The sequence below is a fragment of the Schistocerca cancellata genome, chromosome 6 (assembly GCF_023864275.1).
Source record: "Schistocerca cancellata isolate TAMUIC-IGC-003103 chromosome 6, iqSchCanc2.1, whole genome shotgun sequence".
Lineage (NCBI taxonomy): Eukaryota > Metazoa > Arthropoda > Insecta > Orthoptera > Acrididae > Schistocerca > Schistocerca cancellata.
Genome location: NC_064631.1, coordinates 713,107,551 through 713,135,480, shown reverse-complemented (window position 1 = coordinate 713,135,480; position 27,930 = coordinate 713,107,551). Strand labels below are relative to the sequence as shown.

The following is a 27,930-nucleotide window of genomic DNA, read 5'->3' as shown; positions in this document are numbered from 1 at the left end:
ACAGGTTAACAACAAAAATCTGTTAACTTATTAAAAAGAAGTAACAGATAAGATAGGTAAAAGAAAAACAAACTAAAAGCATATTTTTAGCATTACCATTTCTAGTCCAAAACTGAGATGATTACTGTGATAGTAAGAGTATTCAGACAGGTAACAGTTAACAACTCTGAAGTCATTCTGCAGATGAATAACTAATCTGACAAACAAACAGACCAGACATTTTAAATACTATCTTCCTTTACTTCTTTTTATTGTAGACACAATTGTGTCAAAGTAAGTTATGCATCAATCACTCTTCTCCAAACACAGATTTCTTTGTGTATTGAAAAGAGTGTAATATTTATCTATTTCATAATGTTATAAAAATTACATCGTGGCATGCAATGAGCTAATAAAATAAAACTGCAGATGTTTTAACTTGTAAGGCAGGTTTGGACTATTTATTAGACTTATGCATGAAATGTAACTGAACTTTTCCAAAATACATTTTAGCTCAAATGCATGTTCTACCATGTCATATCATGGAACAATATTTTATGAACATGAAAACAAGAGGATATCAGCAAGTAAAGTATAAAATAACTATTACATAAAACAACAGTGCAACAAACTGCAGACTGTGATGCATGTTATGACAAACAGTTCCTATCGTCCGGGCTCTGAGGTCATACTTCGCTCATTCCAGTGACTGGCAGAGAGGGTTGAGAAGACCAGCCTTGCACACGGACTTTCAACAAAGCTCACAATTTTTAGCAGTGGGCCAAGAACTGACCATGGTCCCCTGGTCCTGGCTTCATAGATTCTGTGACAAGTTAAAGAGCTACTTCCTGGACTTGGGCTGTAAGGTTGAGAGCTGTTGGGTCCCTCTAATGGGTCAGATGTGCACTACCCATTAGAGGCTGCTACTCGGGTAATTGACTGTGTGTGGGGTGCACACAAGAGTTTTTTTTAGATTAAGTGACTCTCCATCCAATCCAGATAATGACAGCTGTAGGAGAACTAGAACTATAAGTGTAAGATCCAAAAGAGTGCCCCTCACAAGTGAGAGAATTAAAAGCCTAGTACTGTGGAAACTCATTATCCAGACTTCTGTTATACAGATTCACAATTATCTGGATTGTCAGCTGCAAGCAAAGATCTTTGTAGTCTAGCCCACATGTGCACATATATATGTAGTGCTGGCACTACCCACCTGTGCCACATGCAATCTCTGCCCAGCACTTGAGTTAGGCAGCTGCCTAAGCGATATTAAGAAGAATACTGATTCAGTTTCGAAGTGCACTTTCAAACTTGATAGTGAAGATGGGAGTAAATATGAAAAGTTATGAAGAAACCGTAAAATGAACTTTTGAAAGAAGCCTTGTACTGTTGGGTTTTAGAAAAACAATCACCTGACATTATGTATTAACCACAGACAGTTAAGCATATGAGAATGTACCTAAAAGACAACCAGCAACATAGGTTATCTTTCTAGAGTTAGTAATACAAAAATCAGTTTACTTCATATGTTCAGTTATCCAGATTTTTGATTATTCAAATGAGTTCAACAAAAATTAATCTGGATAATTGAGTCTACACTGTAGTTAGCTGCCCAAAGTGCCAGAGTTTGAAGCACTCTTGAAAACAGTGGAGCGCACATAATACTAGGTACAGAAAGCTGGTTGAAACTGAAATTGATAGCAATGAAATTTTTAGGGAGAATTTTAGTGTGTATCGAAAGAATAGGCTAATGGAAACGGTAAGTGATGTATTTGTTGCTGAAGACAAGAAACTCAAATCCACTGAGACAGAAACTTGACGCTGCATGTGACACTGTTTGAGCAAGACTCAGTATCAGGGGTGGGCATGAAATGGTAACTGGATCCTTCTATCATCTGCCAGACTCATCTCTTGATGTAACAGGAAACTTTAAAGAAAACTTCAATTTACTTGTACATAAGTTCCCAAGGCATATTGTATTCATCGGCAGAGACTTTAATCATCCAACTATCAATTGGGAAAATTACAGTTTTGTTAGTAGTGGGCATAATGAGGCATCCTGTGAAACATTACTAAATGCCTTCTCTGAAAACTATGAAGAACTACACCTGACCTCTTTGAGGATGTTCATGTCAAAACTGGTATCAGTGACCATGGGGCAGTTGTAGCAACAATGATTACCAAAGCACAAAAGACAACTAAAAAAAGTAGAAAAAAGATATATGTTCAGTAAAAAGCAGTAGTGTCATATCTGATTGAGAAACCTGAAACTTTCAGCACAGGGCAGGAACATGTAGAGAAACTATGGCTCCAGTTTTAAAGAATAATTGACCATGCACTGGATAAATATGTACCCAGCAGAACAGTTCATAATGGGAGGGATCCTCTGTGTATACAGGCTATTGCATACAGATGTAAAACAAAGCATAATACTACAGACAGAGGGATAGTGAATGAAATGCATTTAGCTGTTGAGAGAGCAATGTGTGAGGTCTTCAGCGACTACCATAGCTGAATATTGTCCAATGATCTTTCACAAAACCCACAGAAATTCTGGTCATATGTAAAGTCTATTAGTAGCACCAAAGTCAGCATCCAGATGAGACAGGATTTGAACTGAGCATAATAAAGCTTAATTCTGTTTTCAACTATTCATTTACGAAGGAAACCCCATGAAAACTACCTCAATTTAATCATTGTACCACTTAAAAGACAAGTGAAATAAGTGTCAGTGGTGTTGAGAAACAGCTGAAATAGTTAAAATTGAACAAACCTCTAGAGCCTAATGGAAGCCCTATCAGATTCTATAAGGAATTTGAGGTTGAATTATACCATCTCCTAACTATAATCTATTGCAGATCCCTTGAAAAACAATTATGTTCATCAGCTGGAAGAAAGCATGGGTCAGACCCAGTTACAAGAAGAGTGGTAGAAATAATCCACAAAACCTCCACCCAGTGTCCTTGATATCAATTTCTTGTAGAATCTTAGAACATGTTTTGAGTTCAAACATAATAAGGTACCTCAAACAGAATGACCTCCATGCCAACCAGCATGGATTCCAAACACATAGTCATGTTGAAATCAACTCACACTTAAGTCACTTGACTTACTGAAAGCTTTGAATCAAGGAAGGCAGGTAGACACAGTATTTCTTGATTTCTGGAAACCATTTACTGAGTACCACATCTAGGCTTATTGTCTAAAGTATGATCATATGGTATATTAAGCAAAACTTGTCACTGATTGAGGATTTTTTCATAGGGAGGATGCAGATGCTGTATATTACATCAGATGGAGAGTCATTATCAGATGTAGAAGTAACTTCAGGTGTGCCTCAGGAGTGTGTGTTGGGAACCTTGCTGTTCATGTTGTATATTAATGACCTTGTGGACAATATTAATAGTGACCTCAGACTTTTTACAGATGATGAAATTATCTATAATTAAGTACTGCTTCATGAAGTTATCTATAATGAAATACTTTCTAAAAGAAGCTGCATAAATATTCAGTCAGTTCTTCATAAGATATGAAAGTAATGCAAAGACTGGCAACTTGCTTTACATATTCATAAATGTAAAATTAGGCTGCTCGCAAAATTAAAAACATAGTATCCTATAACTATGACTTCAATGGGTCACAGCTGGAACTACCCGAGTGAACCATTCTAGAATACTGCTCAAGTGTGTGGGACACATACTAAACAGGATTTACAGGGGATATTGAATGTATACAGAGAAGGGCAGCATGAACAGTCACAGTTTTGTTTCATCTGGGGGAAAGTGTCACAGATGTTCTGAAGAAATTGAACTGGCAGACTCTTGAAGATAGATGTAAACTATCCCAAGAAAGCCTGTTTGTAACGTTTCAAGACCTGGCTTTAAATGATGAATCTAGGAATATGCTACAACCCCCTATGAGTCATTCACATGGGGATCATGAGGATAAGATTAGATTAGTTACAGCATACACAGAGGCACTAAAACAATCATTCTTCCCACAATTCATGCGTGAATGGAACAGGAAGGAACCCTAATAACTGCTGCAGAGTGGCATACCCTTTGCCATGCACTTCATAATTATTTGTAGAGTGTAGATGTAGACAGAGTTTGACATTTTGAATACTATAGCATTATTATTTGCACAGAAAAAATTAAGACTTACCACTATGGCATCGAAAAAAGTTTCAGATAGCAGCCTACATCCAAGAACAAAATGTTATTCAAAACATAAGACAACATCAGTAAGTAACTAAACAAGAGTCAGATTTGAGCTGATCACACTGTTTACATTCTGTACATATTACTGACTGGCAGCCCATTTCCTTCCTATAACATAGCAGTTAGTTTGCTATTGTCTAATGATTAAATGATACATGAACCTACAGAAGAGGTATCATGGTACAGATTCAATAGAATTGGACCAAAGTAATTGTTACTGATGTTTGCAGTGAATGCTGATATATTAAATGGGTATCACAGATGATGAGTATATGTTTTTACCTATATATGTAGTCTGCTTGGATACCTAAGAAGAAACAGTGAACTGATTATGTACATTAGACGTAGGACTTTAATTTCCTCACAGGCTACAACATCATGTTAGACTTATGGACAGATGTAATTGTTAGCCATGAAATCAATTTTACTTTATGTATTTGTCCATAAATTACTTCAGTTTCCAGAGTTTTTCATAATTGGAAACATAAGTGTCCAAAAATAGAAATAAAAAAGTATTTTCTTTATTTATTTTGTCTCATACATGACAGTTCTGAGTGCTACAGGGAGTTGTCACTGTTCACCCCAGAAAAATTCAGCAGGGGATGCACAAGGCTCAATGAGTAACCCAATCTTAGACAGCAGTCTGAATAGAAGGCACTCAGCAAAGGGGACTGTATTAGAAGACTGCAATAAGAGACTCAACATAGCATCCAACTACCAAATGGTCTATATGTTGTGATGAAGCAAGCTGGGGTCTTTTTACTTCCCCTCTTGTTTTGCCATCTGCCTCCTTAAATTCATTTTATTTTCATTTTTGCCTTATTACCATTAACATGCATGAGTACAATTTGCATTTTTCCTAAAAGAGAAAGGTTGGCCCTCAGTCTTAAGGAATATAGAACCAGGTCTAATTTTGTGTTTAGTTTTAAGTGTGTAATTAATTTCCTAATTGATTTTGACCTTTCCTAGTTAATACCTTTGTTATAGCGTGAAATCAGTACCGGTATTGTTTTGTGGCTTAGAATCTATTGTTGACACACAAACAAATATAAATACTGCAATAATTATAAGCATTTGGAAGAAGAACTACTAGGATTCTTAAAGTATTTATTTGGCTCTATTCGAAAACATGTTAGTAAAGCCAGCTCATATTTAATTCCAAAATAATTACCAGATTTGTTAAAAGCATTGTTTTTGTAACTATATCTGTTAATTTCATTATTTAAACAAATAAACTGGCATAACTTTGGTGGTAAAAGAAACTGTTAAAAAGAATTAATTTTTTTATGTATTCAGTTAATTGAATGAGTAATGTTTTAACTGTAGTTTCTGTAAATTAAACATCAAACAGTGTATAATTTCAGTATCTGATATTGTGAGAATATATAAAGGACGAATTTTTGGTCTCCACACAGTCAGTCCAGGGTCGATTTTCAGAGGGACATTATGTACTGTTTCAAGTAACAACAATTCATCAACTTAACAGTGGAATTAGGTCAGCTACGTCATTCACAATAGATTAGATTAGATTAATAATTGTTCCATAGATCATGAATATGACACTTCGTAATGATGTGGAACATGTCAGGTTAATAAAAGATGTCTGTACAAGATATTACATTACACAAAATATTGCATGACACTAATGTTTAAGTTGTTTTTTTTTCCCCTCCCTTAATTTATATCCAAAAATTCAGCCAATGAGTAGAAGGAGTTGTCATCTAGAAATTCTTTTAATTTATTTTTAAATGTTGGTTGGTTATCTGTCAGGCTTTTGATGCTGTTTGGTAGGTGACCAAAGACTTTTGTGGCAGCATAATTTACTCCTTTCTGTGCCAAAGTCAGATTTAACCCTGCATAGTGAAGATCATCCTTTCTCCTGGTGTTATAGCTATGCACACTGCTATTACTTTTGAACTGTGTTGGATTGTTAACAACAAATTTCATAAGTGAATATATATACTGTGAGGTTACTGTGAGGATCCCTAGATCCTTATATAGATGTCTGCAGGATGACCGTGGGTGGGCTCCAGCAATTATTCTGATTACACATTTTTGAGCAATGAATACTTTTCCACTCAGTGCTGAGCTAGTCAGTGCTGAGCTTCCACCCCCCCCCCCCCCTCCCCCTCATGTTTCAGCCAGTATAACAATGCAGTATGTCAACACCAAGGACTATCAATGAAGATATAAAGCAGGCAAACGCCACAAGGTGAATGAGCCTACTAATTTGAAATTACAGATACTCTTTGGAATAACCCTTTAAGATTTCCTATCATAATTGCATAATGATATTAACAAAGAATAAAAGAGATAATGAGACAACCTGTGTTAGTTTCATACCTCATTATTGTCCTCAACAAATGTGATGTTTGCTTTTGCACCGAGAGGCCACTGAATATATATGGTTTCTTTGTTTTGTTGCAGCAAAAACACCACAAGTACAAAGAGTGCATTTATCATGAAAAATGCAAAAACAGATGTATCTCGTAGAGCTTTCAGGTCCTTGGTGATACGTGCCTGTGGAAACAGAACAAACATTAAACCGATATTTCTACTAATACTGAGTTATAAATAATCATTTTTGTAGTATTATTTAGACATACAAATCAAATGTATGTTTAGGAATTATGTACCTGCAGAAGATCTTGACAGATAAAGTGAGGCATGGATATTAATCTTACCAGTACAGTAAAAAAGGGATTTCTTAATGGAGTATGTGTCCAAAGCTTCTACATATTTTTAAAAGATGCCATGTTTGCTTTTAGCTGTAAGTGTTTTGATTTCACTATTGCAGTTTTGATGTTTGTACTGGTCTGAAGCATAAGATTTGATGTAGTATTATGTGATAAAAATAGTGGACATTTGGCTTCGATTAATAGAAGATTAATAGAATGAACAGTAGGGTGAAAGACTGCAACACTATCTTACAAACGTTTTAACTCGAGCTCACCAATACCACATAAATTACTACTTGGTATCATAATATAATGTCCTATTGTCCCATTTTTTGTCAGTGTTTTGCATATGTTCCTTTCCTATTCCGGCATACCTTGTGCCCCTTTCGTCTTTTTCTTGTTGCTTGTGTTCCTTTGTTCACTGATTCAGCACATCTTCTTCTTATTGTATGTTTTGTGTATTACTCATATTTCCCTATACATTACACCTATTTTCTCAGAATTTTGAATGTCTTCCAGAATTTTACATTGTCAAATCCTTTTTCTAGGTAGACAAATCCAATGAAACTGTTTTGATTTTTCTTAAGCGTTGCTTCCATTATCAGACACAACATCAAAATGCCCCTCTGGTGTTTCTACCTTTACAAAGGTCAAATCTATCATCATCTAACAGATCCTCCAGTTTCTTTTCCATTCTTCTGTATATGCCCAAGGAACTTTGATGCATGAGCTGTTAGCTGATAGTGTGACAGTTCTCACACTTATCTGTCCTTCCAGTCTTCAGGATTGTGAGGGTGATGTTTTTCATACTGTCTGATAGTATGTCTCCAGTCTCTTTCATTTTACAATCCAAATTGCATAGTTACTGGATTGCCACTTTCTACAATAATTTTTGGAACTCTGAAATAATGTTATCTATCCTTTCTGCCTTGTTTGATTGCAAGTCTTCCAAAGCTTTAATACACAATCTTCTGTGCCTTCCATACTGAGTCTCATTCATTCTTCTATTTCTTGAAAAATTAGAATGGTATAAAATACAACCATCTGGAACTTTATATTGAGAAGTCAAAAATATATAAGAGCTTAAAAAAAAAGAACAAAATGTGCTGATGACAGCTGAATGAGACCTAGAAAATTAAAAGGAAAGTCACAATTAAAATGTTGCTTATAATACGGTATAATATTGAAAACAACAGAAATTACTGGTTGCAGCAATATGTAAAATAAGGGAAAGGTGACCATTCACCTATAGTGGGTTGATGCATGGAGTACAGAAACAAATAACAGAAAACAGCATTCACACTAGCTTTTGAGCACCTGCTCTTTTTCAAGCAATAGCACACACACACACACACACACACACACACACACACACACACACACACACACACACACACAACAACAACAACAACAACAACAACACAGACACCCAAACACAGGGTTCTGTGGCCATGGCAAGCATAGAGAGAAGGGACAAATGAAGAGAAAAAGGGAAGGGGGATAAAGAGAGAAAGGTGAAGATGAAGAGGGAGTAAAAGAGGAGAGAGAGAAGGGACAAAGGTTGAAATGGATGCAGAGCGAGAGTGCCCGCATGAGGAGAGGGGAGGGGGGGCAGGGGGGGAGAAGGGATCGGAGCAGTAGTGCTGTGGACAGAAGAGGGCAGGGAAAAGGCAAAGTGAGTCAGTGGGAACAATTTTGTGGAGATTTAGGCCTTGGGAACTGCGACAGTGCAGGATGTGTTGAAGAGATAGTTCCCACCTGCGTAGTTCTGAGAAACTTGTGTTGGAAGGTAGTATCCAAATGGCCAGCCCTGCCTTTTATTGGGTAGGAAATGCCTGTGGCAACTGCAGGGGAGATGGTGGGTGGGAGTATGGTACAGGTCTTGAAACTGGGTCTACCACAAAGGAATGACCTGTGTGGTGAAGGATTGGGAGTAGGAGTGGAGTAGGGATGGTCAAGGATATACTGTAGGTTGGATGGGCTGTGGACACTACTTTGGGGAACATGAGTAGGATTTTTGGAAACATTTCCCATCTCTGGGAACAATGAGAGGTGGGTTTGAAATGGATGCCTTTCAAGGCCGGGGTGATATGGATGATCAGTTCTGTGGCTGATTAACAGGTCTACTGGTGTTATAGAGGAGCAAATAACAAATGAGATTCATTTATGGATATGCTGGATAGGACACTGTATGTCAATAAATGTTTTCTTAAGACTATTGGTATATGTTAACAATTCCAGTTTTCCACTGCAGATGCGGTGTCCATGGATGGCAAGGCTGTGATGAAGAGACATTGAATGGGTGACAGCTGTCAAAATGGAGGTACTGTTGGCAATTGGTGTGGCTGATATGAGCATATGTACGAGTACTTATGGAGCCATCTGAGGACTGAGAATTGTGGAAAAACTTTTTGGGATGCAGAACTCAGAATATGTCACCTTCCACAACACACACTGTTCCTGAACACCACCTGTAACAATGTTGTCATCCTTTCTGCCAACGCTCTGACCCATGAAGAAATCTCAGTACTTCCTGAAGGACTCACATTTATCCCAAAACCTAGGTTCAACCATGGTGGACTTGTAAAGAACCTCCTTCCCTTTACCTTTTCTCTCCAGTGGAAACATTTCTTTACCCCACACCCCACTGACAACATCCAACCAAAACCCTGCACAGAACTTTCTTTAAAACAAGTGCCCTGCAGGTCTTTACTCGTTGTCCCATTATGGCTGTGAATAATGCTCCCACAGAATGAACCTCTGCCTTTGTTGATCAACACCTCTGTAACCTCCCATCATACATTCATGACACCACTGACTTCCTTCACCGACTCTCCACAGTTCCTGTCCCATTAATACTAAACTCTATGTCAGTCACTGTGGATGCTACATCCTTATGCAACAACAACTCCCATGCTATAGACACAGTATGGTTCAGTATTTCTGCAGGGGGACTTCCAATGACTTGTTTAGTCTATGCCACATCAAGCTGCTGCACTACACCATGCAAAAGGAGGTCAGACAGGATATTAGGAGGTACCCTGTGACTTTTCACCTCAGTGTATAGTGTGGCCACTTTCACACATGGCCCTGCCTTTTATTTGGTAGGAAATGCCTTTGACTGGACTGCAGTAGGAGACGATGGGTGGGTGTATGAGACATATGTGACAGATCTTGTGCCTGTGCTGACCATAAGGGAATTATCCACTGGGTGGGTGCAGAATTAGGAGTAGGGTTGGAATAGGGACGGTCGAGGATATTCTTTAGATTGGGAGTGACCGGAGGGGGGGGGCAGAACACTACTTCAGGGAACATGGGAAGGATTTTGGGTAGGGTATTCCTCATCTCAGGGCATGGCAAGAGGTAGTCAAAGCCCTTGTGGAAGGCGTAGTTGAGTTTTTTGTGGTCAGGAAGACACTGGGTGATCAGAAGAGGAGTGCTGGTGGTTGGTTAACAGATTTACTGGTGTTAGAGGAGCAGATGGCACATGACTGTTTATGGAGGAGCCATCCTCAACACCAGACTTATCATCTGTTTACTATTCTTCTAGCACACCACATCCTGACCCACATTACTTCACTTTTGAAGGCCAAATCCATAAACAAATGATGTACTGCCATGGGTACTCACATGCCTCCATCCTATGCTAGCTTATTTATGGGCCATTTTGAGGAATCCTTTCTATTCCACTCAACACTTAAAATCTCTTGTCTGGTACAGATTCATTGATGACATTTTCATAGTCAATACTCATGGCAAGAACAATCTCTGCTCTTTCCTCCATAGCCTCTGCACCTACTCCCAAATTCGTTTCATCTGGTCCTTCTCAACTACTTCCTCGATGTTGATCTCCAGCTCTCAGATGGTTCCATAAGTATGTCTGTCCATATCTTGTGCACAAACCATCAACAGTACCTCCACATTGATGACTGTTACCCATTTCCCCTCAAAAGTGCCTTCCTCACCATGTGTAAATACCACTTCTGCAGTGGAAAGGAGTTGTCAAAATATACTGATAACCTTACCAAAACCTTTATTGAGAGACATTATCCTATTCAGCTCATCTGGAAACAAGGCTCACATGTCATCTACTCCTCTGACAGAAGTAAATCTGTTAACTAATAATTGTACAGCATTCCTCTGATCATCTAGTACTACCCTGGCCTTGATAAACTCGAACATATCCTCTACCAGGGCTTTGACTACCTCTTGTTGTGTCCCAAGATGAGGAATATCCTATCCAAAATCTAATCCATATTCCCCAAAGTAGTGTTCCACTGCCCACCCAGCCCAAAGAATATCCTTGACCAACCCTATTCAGACCTACTCCTAATTGTGCACCCCTTGAGTCATTCCCTTGTGGTTAGCTCAGGTGCAAGATCTGTCATATACACCCACTCATGACCTCCTACTGCAGTCCAGTCACAGGCATTTCCTATCAAATAAAAGGCGGGACCATGTGTGTAAGCAACTATGTTATACAATGAGGTGACAAAAGTCCCAGGATACCTCTTAACATTGTGCATGACCTCCTTTTGCCTGGTGTAGTGCACCAATTTGATGTGGCACGGACTCAGCAATTTGTTGGAAGTCCCCTGCAGAAATATTCAACTATGCTGCCTCTCTGGCTGTCCATAATTGTGAAAGTGTTGGCAGTGCAGGATTTTGTACATGAACTGACCTCTCAATTATGTCCCATAGATGTTTGATGGGATTCATGTTGGGCAACCTGGGTGGCCAAGTCATTTACTCAAATTGTTCAGAATGTTCTTCAAACCAATCATGGTCTGGTTACATGACACACTGTCATTCATAAAAATTTATCAGTGTTTGGCAACATGAAGTCCACGAATGGCTACAAATGGTCTCCAAGTACACAAACATATCCCTTTCCAATCAGTGGTCAGTTCAACTGGGCCAGAGGACCCAGTCCATTCCATGTAAACATAGCCCATGCCATGATGGAGCCCCTACCAGCTTTCATGGCGCCTTGTTGACAATCTGGGTCCATGGCTTTGTGGGGTCTGCACCACAATCTAACCCTACTATCAGTTCTTACCAACTGAAATTGGGACTCATTTGACCAGGCCACCGTTTTCCACTCGTCTAGGGGTCCAACCGATATGGTCATAATCCGAGGAGAGGCGATGCAGATGATGTTGTGCTTTTATAAAAGGCACTTGCTTTGGTCATCTGGTACCACAGCCCATTAATGCCATATTTTGACACACTGTCCTAACAGATACATTTGTCATGCATCTTACACTGATTTCTGTGGTTATTTTAAACAGTGTTGCTTGTCTGTTAGCACTGACAACTCTACACAAACACTGCTGCTTCTGATCATTAAGTGAAGGCTGTTGGCCACTATGTTGTCTGTGGTGAGAGGTAATGCCTGAAATTTGGTATTCTTGGCATACTCTTCACACTGTGGATTTCGGAATATTGAATTCCCTACTGATTTCTGAAATGGAATGTCCTATGCATCTCAACTACCGCTCATTCTGCATTCAAGTCCATTAATTCCTATTCTGCTGCCATAATCACATTGCAAACCTTTTCATATGACTTGCCTGAGTTGAATGACAGCTCTGCCAATGCACTGTCCTTTTACATCTTGTGTATGCAATACTACCACCATCTGTATATGTGCATACCGCTATCCCATGACATTTGTCACCTCATTGTATATAAGCTACACTGCAATTACTATGGGCATGACAAGTAACCATCCATCTACTTGCGTGAAGTGCCACTGCCAAACTGTGGAAAATGGCAAACTTGACCATCCAGTTTGTGACCATGCTACATACCATAACAAAAATTACTTCAGCAGCTGCTTCATTAAACAGGCCATTTGGATACTCCCCTCCAGCACAAGTTTCTCTGGGCCACACAGGTGGAAACTGTCTCTCCAACACATCCTGCACTATTGCAATCCTCCCAATTTAAAGTTCTGCTAACCTGTTCCTACTGTGTCACTTTGCCTTTTCCCTACTCTCTTCTGTACACGCCACTACTCCTTTCAATCCCATCCAGATCATGCACAATCTTCTCCCAATACCTTTCCTCTCCGCCACCTCCCCCTTTTCAACGCCTCTCCCATATTTCTCCCTCTCTTTCTCCTTCTTCATCTTCACTTTCACCTTTCTCTTCTTTCCTGCCCTCCCCTTCCTTCCCTCTTCCTCTTCCTACATCTTTTTTAGTTGTAACCTCTACCCTTTTCATCTTGTAGTGTGGCCGCAAAGTCATCTTTCCAAACACCTGCTCATTTGTCACCAATCCCTTCTTGCATCCTCCCCTACCACCAGCCCATGCCCATCAGTTCAGATAACTGGTTTCAATAATCAAGTATCAATAAATAGTCTTGCTGGGCTATGGGAGACTGCATTTGGGTGTCTGTGTAGTTGTGTGTTGTTGCTAGGAAAAGTGCTAATGCATGAAGCCTAGCTTGTGGATACTGTTTTTTGTTACTTGTTTCTCTGCTCCACACATCACCCCACTGTAAAGGAGTGCTTTCCTTCCCTTTATTTTATGTAATGCATAATATTAAATATGCCATATTAATTCAAATTCAATGTCGATGCATCAGTTCAGATTATTCTGCTAGGTATCATATAGTGGAAACAGTGAACAGTAGCTTACTACACAAACAGTGACTGGAACACAGTTAACTGAACTTATAAATGAGTGTTCTTCTTTAGCAAAACAAACAAACACACATACAAACAAACTGTATTAGCCCAGAACTGTGGTTTAACTTGAGTGATTTTCTTACAATCATGAGTGAAGCAAAACAGATGAGTTACATAGAGGTGTGGGAGGGTCTTTTTCATTGTTTACTTCACTCACTCCTAAGACAATATCTATCTTCCATTTGACAACAGTATCAGGACAATGTAGCATTGTATGTAAATATCTTTTATATGCTCTGAAGAAGAGTGCAAGTTTATGAATTCAGCTTCTATGGTCAGGTTCTGGTTTTCATGCCATTATAAGTCCCAGGGACTGAACTGTACTTAAAGGTTTACAGATGAAGACTGAGCTCTTTCTGAATGTCAGTTCATGATAATTAGTATGTTCTAAACTTACTTTTTCTTCTTTGTTTTCTTCACGGTCTTCAAAAAGAGGATACAAATAAGCTGCTATTAAATCCGTCCAGAATACCTTCTCAGTTTTTGAGAGATAATCAATTTCACCTTTCTTCAGTTTTCGATCCTCTATCCAAAATGGATTTACATCATCAATACGATCTTCTTTGGGTTCTGAAAAATATTCAAATTAATCTAGTCTGTCAAAACCATAAGAGTTAGGAATATTATCTTACTCTGCACATGTACTTGCCTGATGTCACACTCTCATTATCATCATCAGAGTTTTTCTTACTTTCTTGATCAAATTCTGGGAGTTCTGGATGTGGCATCAGTGGATTTTCTCGCATATTTTGGCGCACTCTTAGTCTTCCATTAAGATGGGAGCTAGGGTCAAGGATCCTAAATAAATAAAAAACACAAAGATAAACAAAATTTAGAAGCACCAAGAACTACATGCACTTGAAGTCATTGTTCTTAACATGGAAATGGAAGAGGAGGTAGATGAAGATGAAATGGGAGATACGATACTGCGTGAAGAGTTTCATAGAGCACTGAAAGACTTGAGTCGAAACAAGGCCCCAGGAGTAGACAACATTCCATTAGAACTACTGACAGCCTTGGGAGAGCCAGTCCTGACAAAACTCTACCATCTGGTGTGCAAGATGTATGAGACAGGTGAAATACCCTCAGACTTCAAGAAGAATATAATAATTCCAATCCCATAGAAAGCAGGTGCTGACAGATGTGAAAATTACTGAACTATCAGTTTAATAAGTCACGGATGCAAAATACTAACGCGAATTCTTTACAGACGAATGGAAAAACTGGTAGAAGCCGACCTCGGCGAAGATCAGTTTGGATTCCGCAGGAATGTTGGAACACATGAGGCAATACTGAGCCTACAACTTATCTTAGAAAATAGATTAAGGAAAGGCAAACCTACATTTCTAGCATTTGTAGACTTAGACAAAGCTTTTGACAATGTTGACTGGAATACTCTCTTTCTGAAGGTGGCAGGGGTAAAATACAGGGAGGGAAAAGCTATTTACAATTTGTACAGAAACCAGATGGCAGTTATAAGAGTCGAGGGGCATGAAATGGAAGCAGTGGTTGGGAAGGGAGTGCCTATCCCCGATGTTATTCAATCTGTATATTGAGCAAGCACTGAAGGAAACAAAAGAAAAATTTGGGGTAGGTATTAAAATCCATGGAGAAGAAATAAAAACTTTGAGGTTCGCCGATGACATTATAATTCTGTCAGAGACAGCAAAGGACTTGGAAGAGTAGTTGAACGGAATGGACAGTGTCATGAAAGGAGGATATAAGATGAACATCAACAAAAGCAAAACGAGGATAATGGAATGTAGTCGAATTAAGCCGGGCGATGCTCAGGGAATTAGATTAGGAAATGAGACACTTAAAGTAGTAAAGGAGTTTTGCTATTTGGGGAGCAAAATAACTGATGATGGTCGAAGTAGAGAGGATATAAAATGTAGACTGGCAATGGCAAGGAAAGCATTTCTGAAGAAGAGAAATTTGTTAACATCGAGTATAGATTTAAGTGTCAGGAAGTCGTTTCTGGAAGTATTTGTATGGAGCGTAGCCATGTATGGAAGTGAAACATGAACGATAAATAGTTTGGACAAGAAGAGAATAGAAGCTTTCGAAATGTGGTGCTAAAGAAGAATGCTGAAGATTAGATGGGTAGATCATACAACTAATGAGGAGGTATTGAATAGGATTGGGGAGAAGAGAAGTTTGTGGCACAACTTGACTAGAAGAAGGGATCGGTTGGTAGGACATGTTCTAAGGCATCGAGGGATCACCAATTTAGTATTGGAGGGCAGTGTGGAGGGTAAAAATCGTAGAGGGAGATCAAGAGATGAATACACTAAACAGATTCAGAAGGATGTAGGCTGCAGTAGGTACTGGGAGATGAAGAAGCTTGCACAGGATAGAGTAGCATGGTGAGCTGCATCAAACCAGTCTCAGGACTGAAGACCACAACAACAACAACACCAAACAGGTAGGATAATAGACCTGGCAGGTGATGGATAAATAATATGGACTGGATTGTTGCATCCCAGACAGAAGTGAGAAACCTTGAAAGAGCAGGACCAGGAAATAGACATTAACTCCTGCTGTGCAAGAGTGGAGCGAGAGCCACAAGGAAATGGGAATTGGAAGTACCCTATGGGGAGTAGGATACTGAATAGGAAGTAGAGATAAAGCAGAGAGTCCTTTTAGTTGCAAAAATGGAGGAAGTGTCAGGGTAATTGGAAAATAGGTATAACCTGATAGCCAAGATGTAGTTTTAGATTAAGGGAAAGATACTTTCTTGAGGACCAAAGGATGGAATCTGGGTCTCTGGAGAGACAGGTAGATGAAATAGAACAGTTTGCTGAACACAGCATGGAGAGTGTGTACCAGCAGGGGGTTCAAGATTGCTTTAGTAATGTAAAGCAAAACAACAGATGCAAAGACATTAATTTGCTAAATTGTGGTCCAATGAGGATAGAGTGGAAGAATATTTGAGACAAGAGTACGAGAAGGAAGAGGAGAGGATATCTGAAAGGGAAGATAGAATGGGAGGTGAGGGTGAAGAGAAAGAATAAAATATTATGTAGGAATATGTTTTTGATGATCACAAACTGTTAGTTAGTAAACCTGAATATGCTTGTCGTGATTCAGTCATGGATAAAGCAGTAGTGGCAGAAGAATTATGAAAAAGTTGCAGCGTGAATCTATTGGGCAGATTTGGACATCTGCAGATTATATGTAAAATTGGAGGAGAAAATAAGACAGAGGTAAGCAACTATAGTAAGAGACAGCAGAATAGCACCGAGTTATTAGATGAAGAGAAGTCCTTGGAAGATGAATAAAAAAAGAACCAACTAGTCATTCAAGCTGAAATAGGTGGTGTTCCCATGAAGGCTTTACTAGATAGTGGAAGTGATGTGTGCTGGATATCACAGGTATAGTATGAGTCAATAGCCAAACAGACAGAAGTGGTAACCATGCTGGTAACGGGGCTGAAGACTGTTAGAGTGACAGGCAATTGGTTAATGTAATAAAGTGAGAAGTTGTAATGCCCATTTCGGTACTGGACAAGGAACAGAATTTCAGTTCCTAGAGTAATTCCTGGATTAACAGTAGAACTGTGTTTAGCTGTAGATAAGGACTGATGACCTCTGCAGTTTGGTCCCATAAGACCTTACCACAAATTTCCAAATTTTGCTGTAGAACTGCTCAACAAACTGAAACAGAAGAATGACTTTATGAAAGGGGTGTTTTGCTGTGATTTAGGTGGGAATGTTCAGGAGGTTCCATTAGTTGAAGAGTAGATAAAATAAGTGGAATTACCTTTTAAGGTGTATCTATTTGGAAATGGGGTGTCATAAAGATGCTGCATGAATATGACCTGGAGCAATGGCAGTGACCAGTGAAAGGTGTACAATAACTGACAAACTGTGTGAAGACATAAGACAGATTCTGTGTAGATATGAAACGGCTTTTTTTGATAGACCAGGACTGGTGAATGGATCTGAATGAAATTTAAAATGTGAAAGAGCATATTCTTTTTTCTTATAAAGCTGTATTCCATATCTATTTAGAAACAGTAGGTGGTACATAAAGAAATCCGAAGAATGACAGACTGAGGGAGATCACTGAATGGTGCCTGAACATGTATAGCAAATCTTTGCAAGTTGTGAGAAAAAAGGATGGGAATGTGCGAATAGTCATTGACACACACCGTTTGAAAGAAATTGTAGTATGGCAGAATTACAGACCAGACAACATGGAGGAAATGTTACAAAAGATCTACAGGACCAAGTTCTTAACATCATTAGACACTACTTGTGGGTACTGGAATATAAAGCTTGTACAAGAGTTAATAAAGTACACTGCTTTCCCCCAGGAAGGAATATGTTGTCAATTCTGGGTGGCCTCTTCAGATTACAATGGATGAGATGTTGGGTAGGGCAGAATTAATGCTTTTGTCAATGATATTTTGATTATGAACCCAAATTGGGAAAAGCATTGTAATTTATTGAACAATGTACAGACAGCTTTGGACATGGGGAAGAGTAAAGTTAGCAAAATCAGAATTTGCCAAGACAGAAGTAAACTTTGTGGGACATGCTATTAATGGACTAGGGATAGCACCAGATCCTGAGAAGCAGAAGGCTATAGAAGAATCTGCAGCACTCACAAACTGAAAGCAATTGAAAGCAGTGTTGGTTTTCACTGCAGATGTGTGACTGAGTGTAGTAACCTGTGCATTACTACACCTTCACTGTGACTACTGAGTTGGACATCACACAGCTTCAGTAGTATGCCTTTCACTGTTCCAGATCCTCACAAAAGTTTGCCAACCATGGTCTCGTGCCTCAATCACCTGCCACTGACAGCCAGCAGCACCTGGTGGGCAAGTGCTCTACATATTTCCATGTACGGCTCTGGCTGGAGTCCGTACTTGTCACCAAACAGTCTGTACCTCCTTTACCTGTCATCAAACATTCTGTACCTGTCCTGTACCTGTCACTATACTGTATTGTATGACTTATGTTTATGCTGTGACACTGCAGCCTAATAAATGTGGATTTCTTCTAACCATGTCTTTTATTGTGCTCAGAGTTGGAATGCATGTGATGACAAGTAGAACTTCCATGCACTCAACTTCAAAACTTTCATGTGCACAACTTCAGTGACTGGTTCTTTTCTTTTTTCTGGCCTTCTTAGACCACCTCATAGCTGTGTTGATAGTACAGGCTCCTTTTTCTCTTGCTGTACTACCACAGGTTTCCAATGTCTGATGACTCTGCACCATCATTGTAACTGGACGACATCAGTGCATAACAGTAGTCTAATCAAGCAAAGAGGAAGTTCCAACAGGTCACACCAGGAATCCTAGCCACAACAGATGACCCCCATTGGCAACAACAACAAGGGCACCGTGTAGCACTTCCATCTGACCCCTCCTGCTTTGTGAAACATGAGAGAACTGCATGTGGACAATGGAGCAGCTGATTTACTCCTTAGCTCTCAAATGCAGGCATGGCAGGGCACTCCACCATTGGCCCCTGTCAAATACCATCTGGTACGCTACAATAAATAACATATTCTTGTTCTTGGTCAATTTACTGCTGCCAAAGCTTCCAAATCTGTAGTCCGTCCTCATACTTATTAGGTCATTAATTATCCTCATACTGAGACATTGTTTGAGTTTGATGCTATCGTTGCTTTTGAATTTTCTGCTATTGTAACACACCCTTTGTCTTTTTGACCTATGTTGTGGCACCCAAATACAGATGCATTGTTCTGGCTGCCCATGGGGCCTGATCCATTCCTCAGGAATAATCATGTTTCCACTTGCCCAGAAGCACAGCAGACTATCGATAGTTTACCAATCACCAATTCCAGGATGACATCCCCAGCTGCCAGCACAAAAACAGTAATTGTGAGGTGGAATACTGGTTTTCGGCCTGCTGCAAGTGTTCAAATAAACATGTGGCACCACACACCTTTTGTTTCTTTCCCCTTGGTCAGCACCCATGCTACCTTGGGAAAGAATTCAAGCAAACTTTGCTGAATCTTTTTTAGTCATGTTTTGGTTGCTGGTTGCTGATAACTTTACTGTTTTTCCTCATGTTGTTTGCTGCCTATCTGTCATAGCAGACAGAACTGTCATGGCACTGTTAACCATTTTTTCTGTAGAAGGCCTATCTAATTTAGTGATTTCAGACAATAGTCCTCAATTGTTGGTACACTCATTTCAAGATTTTTGCTCATGCCATGGCATCCAATGGCATCGAAGTTCACTCTGGGCAACACGTCGCCCAGGATGTGCCTTCCCAACCCTCCCACCAGTGGACCATGCCACGTGGATGACACAATTTGGCCTGCGCTGCCTTTCTCTTGTGGGAAGGAATGCCAGGCTTCCTCAGTGTGCCCACAGGTGCCTTCTGCACTAATGCGGTTGCCTCCAGGTGCCTCCTGCACCAACTCGGGTGGCTTGTACACTGATGTGAGCACCTTCTCCACTGACACGGCACCTCATGCACTGGTGCTGGTGCCTTCGGGCACCTTCTGTACAGATGCAGGCACCTCCTACCTTGTTGTAGGTGTCTGCGCACCAGTGCAGGTGCATCCCAGATTGATGCAGGTTGCCTCCTGCACCAAATATGTCCATCCCACATCGTCAGATGTGCCTCCTGCTCCAATATAGGTGTACCACACAGTTTGAGTAGCACACTATTTGGCTGCTCCAGGCCCCCACCAAAGGTCACCAATCATGCTCCAGTGCCTCAATCACCTGCAGCCAATGACCCCTGGCAGGCAAATGCTCTACATATTTCTGTGTACCAACACCATCACCAAACAATCTGTGCATGTCTTTACCTGTCACCAAACAGTTCCGCACCAGTCCTGGACTTGTCACTATTCTGTACAGGGTTATTACAAATGATTGAAGCAATTTCACAGCTCTACCATAACTTTATTATTTGAGATATTTTCAAAATGCTTTGCACACACATACAAAAACTCAAAAAGTTTTTTTAGGCATTCACAAATGTTCGATATGTGCCCCTTCACTGATTCGGCAGACATCAAGTCGATAATCAAGTTCCTCCCACACTCGGCGCAGCATGTCCCCATCAATGAGTTCGAAAGCATCGTTGATGCGAGCTCGCAGTTCTGGCATGTTTCTTGGTAGAGGAGGTTTAAACATTGAATCTTTCACATAACCCCACAGAAAGAAATCGCATGGGGTTAAGTCGGGAGAGCGTGGAGGTCATGACATGAATTGCTGTTCATGATCTCCACCACGACCGATCCATCGGTTTTCCAATCTCCTGTTTAAGAAATGCCGAACATCATGATGGAAGTGCGGTGGAGCACCATCCTGTTGAAAGATGAACTCAGCGCTGTCGGTCTCCAGTTGTGGCATGAGCTAATTTTCCGCGAGCTACGCGTGAATCTTGCCCACACGCGTTCAACCGTTTCTTCGCTCACTGCAGGCCGACCCACTGATTTCCCCTTACAGAGACATCAAGAAGCTTTAAACTACGCATACCATCACCGAATGGAGTTAGCAGTTGGTGGATCTTTGTTGAACTTCGTCCTAAAGTGTCATTGCACTGTTATGACTGACTGATGTGAGTGCATTTCAAGCACGATATACGCTTTCTCAGCTCCTGTCGCCATTTTGTCTCACTGCGCTCTCAAGCGCTCTGACGGCAGAAACCTGAAGTGGGGCTTCAGCCGAACAAAACTTTATAAGTTTTTCTACGTATCTGTAGTGTGTCGTGACCATATGTCAATGAATGGAGCTACAGTGAATTTATGAAATCTCTTCAATCATTTGTAATAGCCCTGTATTTTGCTACTTATGTTTACACTATAACACTGTGACATAATAAAATGTGGATTTCTTGTAACCATGTCTTTTATTATGTTTGGAGCAACTTGTTCAATGATCTGAGTCTAACGCAGCTGCTAAAGAGTAATGTCATTGAAGCGTGAACTGAGTGATGTGAAGAAATGTTTACAAGTCTGAAGGAGGAACTGCTCTGGGGCAGAATACTGTACTATGCAGATTTTTGTATCACATTTTGTATCACTTTGGATGGATGTGGATGTGTGCTGGGGGTGGAAGCATTTCAGAACTTACGCATATTACAGGGGAAGACATAGCATCAGACAATTGCATTTGGCAGTCAAACATTGTCAGCACCTTGCTGTGGTGTGGAAGTTCCAACAATATGAGGGTGGTTTGAAAAGTTCTTGGAATCACCATAGGAGGTCAGCGGTAGCACAACAAGTTGTTCACATGATATCCATTGGGCTGCTACCTGTAAACAAGTGCCATATCAATGCTCTTGGAAGAGAGCTGTGGCAGTGATGTGGCTCTGTTGTTGTTCCTGCATAGTGATTTGCAAAGACGGAAAAAACTGATATTCAAGCAGTGATTTGGTACTTTGTAAAGAAAGGTATGAAAGAAAAGGACATTCATGCCAATTTCCAGAATACACTGGGGACACTGCTCCTTCATATTTAACTGTTGCCAAGTGGACTAATGAATTTTAATTTGGTCAAGATGTGTCACTACTCCAGAAATCATTGCAAAAGTGCACAAAATGGTCATGGAGGATCGCTGATTGAAAGCACGTGAAATTGCTCATGCTTGCTAGATGTCATCTGAAAGGGTATATCACATTTTAAATGAAGAATTAGAAATGAAAAAATTATCTGCACGACAGGTGCCGCAACTCTTGATGCTGGATCAAAAACGCATGAGAATGGACATATCGGGCCAATGTTTGGCCCATTTTAGGAGAAACAAACAAGATTTTTTGCACCAGTTTGTGACCACTACTATACCCCAAAGGCAAAACAACAATCAAAGCAGTAGAAACATGCTGATTCCCTGCCACCAAAGAAAGCAAAGACAATTCCTTAGGTGGGAAAGGTCATGGCATCAGTGTTCTGGGATGCGAAGAGGATTCTGTTTGTAGATGATCTCCCCACTGGGTAAATAATTACTAAAGAATACTGTGCTAACCTCCTGTACAAATTGCAACAAAAGATATGTGAAAAAAGACCAGGTGTAGCATGGAAGAAAGTCATCTTCTATCAGGACAATGCGTGCTCACACACGTGCAGGCACCATGGCAAAATTACATGAACTAAGGTATGATTTGTTGCCACACCCACCTGATTCACCTGATATGACTCTGTCAGACTTCCATCTCTTCCCAAAACTGAAAATTGTTCTTGGTGGACAAAGATTTACTTCAAACGAAGAACTGATAGCCGGAGTTGACAACTATTTTGCAGGCCTGGAAGAAACTTGTTTTCGAGATGGGATCAAGGTACTGGAACACTGTTGGACCAAGTGCATTAATCTGCAGGGAGACTACATTGAAAAATATAAAAAAAGTTTCACTGATGTAAGTACTTTTTTCTATTCTATTCCGAGAACTTTTCAAACCGCCCTTGTAAATTTGAGCAGTACTTACTGGGAAACAAAACTATTGAACTCATTGACTGGGGCACTGAGGTTTCTTAGAACTTGTAGGTTGTGACACAGTAGGCTCATTAGATGGGTGCTGTATTGGCAGCAATTTGAAATAGAGATACAATATATAAGAAGTAAAATATTGCAGCAGATGCTTTGTCTCAGATGCCAGGGTGAATGGGGGCTGTCAAGAGTAAGATAAAAATACAATACTTTGAAAAGGTTAAAGATGAGGGCATGATTAGGAAGGCATGCAAGAGTATTAGGTGTGAGCAAATCACAGATCAGAAATAAGTTGGTCAAGCATTAGTGGAGCTCAAATGATTATCCAAAGATCAAAGTCTGTCATAAAGTACACAAGGTTGTTCTTTTTAAGAGAAAGGGCAGTCAAGTGGGAAACAGGGATCTACAATTTTGGACCAGCTTTTAGAGTAATTAATTAACCTAGTGCATGAAAGTTATGGACATTTTGGCCCACACAAGTATATTGCTAAGCTTCAAGAAAGTGTCCTATTTAACAATTTGTGGAGGAGAGTAAGAAAGAGGTAAGCCATGTGCAGTAAGTGCCAGCAAGAAAGTGAGGGCAGCTACCATGCAATTTGAGACAAAGGGTACTGGCTACCAGACCTAAAGAACTAATAGCAGTAGATTTGTTTGGTCCTTTGTTGGTTTCAAGATGAACATGTAATTAATACTTTTGCTATCCTAGAAAATTTTTCTATATTTGTCAAACTTTATTCGATTAAGAGAGAAAATGCAAGGATTCTTGTTGATAAACTGGAAAAGGATTATGTACCCAGTGGGATAATCCAGAGGCCATACTGTTGGGCAATGAACCCCTATTTGGTCTAAATGTATGGAAAGGAACAATAAAGCACATTAAAATTTTGGTTAATTTACCACAAGGGCACATGAGCAACAGGATTATGAAGGAACTGAATAGGTTGTGCAGGACTTACTGCCATACGAGCATACTTCATGGACCATACATGTACCCAAATTTGACACAATTATAGATAATAGACGGCAATGAACAGATTGTGTTTTCTCCACGTGAGTTGGACCTAGTAATCTTATTAAAGAAGCAGCGTTCCAGTTATTTAAGAGCTAATTGCTCAAGAAAAGGAGAAGAGTGTGAAAATCAAATTAAGAAAAAGAAAGAGATAGCACAATAGTGGGTTAAAACCTACTTTATTTTAAATTTCATTGCTAGCTTTGGTTAAGGCACTGAAATGGCCAAGGAAAATAGATTCTGAAAAAGAGGAATTTTGGCTTGTGTACCACGATCCATTTGAAGTGATACAGGCACCTCAAGAAAACACATATTTGCAGGAATATCCGAAATCCAAGAGGGAATTTGGATTGAGAAACATTACAGATATGAAACCATATATACAGGGATGAAGTAGGTGATGCCGACTGCTGGACGTAACATCTTTGATACAGTAAAAAAAGTGGGAGAATGGGATGGAATGGGGGAAGCATTAATGTGTATGTCAGTGCAGGAATGGATGTAGACAAGATAGAAGAAGTACACATTTGATGGCAATGGATTCAGCAGAGACAGCAGGTAATTTACGATAAACTGTCACAATTCACTTAACAAATATTTCCAATGGTAAGGCAGTTTCTTTGTAGTGAAAGTTAGCAAAACTTGCAAGAATATATTATTTTGAAAAGATGATGAATTGCAATAATAAATTTTCTGCAGATACTTTCTACCTATATAATAATGTAAATGTACCAATAAGTTAAATACATCTTGACAACTTGGATAAAATGTGTACCAATGTGATGGAAAGGAATGAGACTCCTTAGAATATTTAAGTTACTTAATTTGATATTATTTATTAGGAATGTGTCATGACCCACGACATATTATAATGACATGACATATTATAATTGATAATTTCAGTAACTGCAGTTTCATTAACTTAGGAGTTATAAGTTTGTATCAGCTGACAAATTACTGATGGGCTGATTTATGACGTGTCTAACTGGAGAATTTTTGTGTGTGTTGGTTTAGCACAGCAGAAAGGACTGTTTACTAAATGATAAACTACATATCTTTATATGTTTCACATTATAAATTTGTGTATATTTAAAAAATCTTTCTAGCAGGATAAATATGAGTAGTATTTGCCTAACTGACTCAATGACTTTTTTTAAGTAAATTATAAGACATTTTTGTAACCTGTCATGAAAATCATTAGTAGTTGCTCATATATTTTGCTATATTTTCTTAAGTGAGAAATGTTGATATAGTGCATAAATTATTTTGGATGGGGATGTGATGGGTCTAAGCAGTTTCATTGGCAAGCTTCACTTAAGTCTACTTTACATGACGACATTGAGTTGCTCACAAGTGGTTTCATATATGACTGTAGATACGGCAACACCAGTATACACTTCAGTTTCATCGTTTTGTGGGTCCCTGAGTCATGTCTGAAATGGAAGTTTTGGCGCAAACCCATCACACAAGTTGTGATGGACTTAAAGCTTGTTGCATGGAATCATTGCATAAGAAAAAAATAAGAAACGTGTTTCGATTCGTCATGGAATGAAGAAAAGACATCAGCTCGGTTGCTCAGCATCCTTGCTGAAATAATTTATAACTGAAGATCCAAGAAGTTCTTTTAATTATCTTAGAATGTAACCGCAACTGTCCCAAGTTTTTTCTAAATAGAGTTAATTATGCAATAAGGAATAAAGGTACTGTAATGCATGAAGCAATATCGCCATAACTGACATTATATACCATATTACGTGCATTACAATCGAGAACACTAGGCATGCTATAAGATATGGTTTTAGTTGGTGATGTAGCTATTTCACTAACACCAATTGTTATTAATATTAACAGTAATAATTATTAACATTTGCAACAACAATTATTCGAAGCAGGCTGCATTAAGAAGAGAATGGTTTGCAAACTCCTCTCTTGAAGATAAATCTGTACAGTGACTATATCTAAAAATTCTAACATATGTGAATGGGGAGCACTGCAGCAACATTTTAAATAGATGAATATTGAATAAAGAATGCAGCTTCTTGAATTGGTATAGCCTTCCCTCCTGTCAAAAATTTTCCTTAACAAAAGAGTTGGCCAACGTGGCCATCTTGTAGACGAGAGCATTGCCATAGGTAGAATTACACTTCATTGTATTTTTCTTAATTCAGTTGTATGTGTGCTGCTAACTCAATAAATTTTGTCCTGCACCTCAGATATTGTCAAAGCATCTATGTTATGATAGCGCATGATTGTCTCAGCGGCAGCAATATGTTGCTTATTTTTGTAATCGGCATCACTGAAATCCCACAAACACTTATGCGAAGCATAGGTATCCCAAAAGTGAACATTATTCTCCATTCCCCACTTCATATTTCAGTTTGGCTATACTCTACAAACACACATAACCTCAAACTCGTGCAGCTAGTGTCGCCAAAGTTGGAACATGCTGAAACTGTCTAGTTTCACCAGCGAGTTGTGCAAACACGTGGCGCGCGTCCACAGTGGCCGGTAGCACAGTTGCCTACAACCTAGTGTCGTCGTGTAAACTAGGCTTAACACTGATCAGCCAGATCATTATGACCATATACCAGTATTTATACAGGGTGTTTCAAAAATGACCGGTATATTTGAAACGGCAATAAAAACTAAACGAGCAGCGATAGAAATACACCGTTTGTTGCAATATGCTTGGGACAACAATACATTTTCAGGCGGACAAACTTTCGAAATTACAGTAGTTACAATTTTCAACAACAGACGGCGCTGCAAGCGATGTGAAAGATATAGAAGACAACGCAGTCTGTGGGTGCGCCATTCTGTACGTCGTCTTTCTGCTGTAAGCGTGTGCTGTTCACAACGTGCAAGTGTGCTGTAGACAACATGGTTTATTCCTTAGAACAGAGGATTTTTCTGGTGTTGGAATTCCACCGCCTAGAACACAGTGTTGTTGCAACAAGACGAAGTTTTCAACGGAGGTTTAATGTAACCAAAGGACCGAAAAGCGATACAATAAAGGATCTGTTTGAAAAATTTCAACGGACTGGGAACGTGACAGATGAACGTGCTGGAAAGGTAGGGCGACCGCGTACGGCAACCACAGAGGGCAACGCGCAGCTAGTGCAGCAGGTGATCCGACAGCGGCCTCGGGTTTCCGTTCGCCGTGTTGCAGCTGCGGTACCGGGCGCTGATAACCACGCTGTTGAGCGCCCCACAAACCAAACATCACGCAGCTGCGGTCCAAATGACGCCAGCGTCCACGTATCGTCTCATGCGCCAGAGTTTACACCTCTATCCGCACAAAATTCAAATGCGGCAACCCCTCAGCGCTGCTACCATTGCTGCACGAGAGACATTCGCTAACGATATAGTGCACAGGTTTGATGACGGCGATATGCGTGTGGGCAGCATTTGGTTTACTGACGAAGCTTAATTTTACCTGGACGGCTTCGTCAATAAACAGAACTGGCGCATATGGGGAACCGAAAAGCCCCATGTTGCAGTCCCATCGTCCCTGCATCCTCAAAAAGTACTGGTCTGGCCCGCCATTTCTTCCAAAGGAATCATTGGCCCATTTTTCAGATCCAAAACGATTACTGCATCACGCTATCTGGACATTCTTCGTGAATTTGTGGCGGTACAAACTGCCTTAGACGACACTGCGAACACCTCGTGGTTTATGCAAGATGGTGCCCGGCCACATCGCACGGCCAACGTCTTTAATTTCCTGAATGAATATTTCGATGATCGTGTGATTGCTTTGGGCTATCCGAAACATACAGGAGGCGGCGTGGATTGGCCTCCCTATTCGCCAGACATGAACCCCTGTGACTTCTTTCTGTGGGGACACTTGAAAGACCAGGTGTACCGCCAGAATCCAGAAATAATTGAACAGCTGAAGCAGTACATCTCATCTGCATGTGAAGCC

At 39.9% G+C, this 27,930-nt stretch overlaps 1 protein-coding gene across 1 annotated transcript in view; it reads right to left on the bottom strand.

Annotated features, from left to right (window-relative positions):
- LOC126190947 (chitin synthase chs-2-like) overlaps positions 1-27,930 on the bottom strand; it is a 252,167-nt gene that overhangs the window by 34,584 nt on the left and 189,653 nt on the right. Inside the window, exons 17-19 of the mRNA XM_049931591.1 lie at positions 14,222-14,370; positions 13,970-14,142; positions 6,543-6,719 (exon numbers count right to left, since the gene is read on the bottom strand). Of these exons, the coding sequence (XP_049787548.1) occupies positions 6,543-6,719; positions 13,970-14,142; positions 14,222-14,370 (499 nt within the window). The remainder of the gene's footprint in view (positions 1-6,542; positions 6,720-13,969; positions 14,143-14,221; positions 14,371-27,930) is intronic.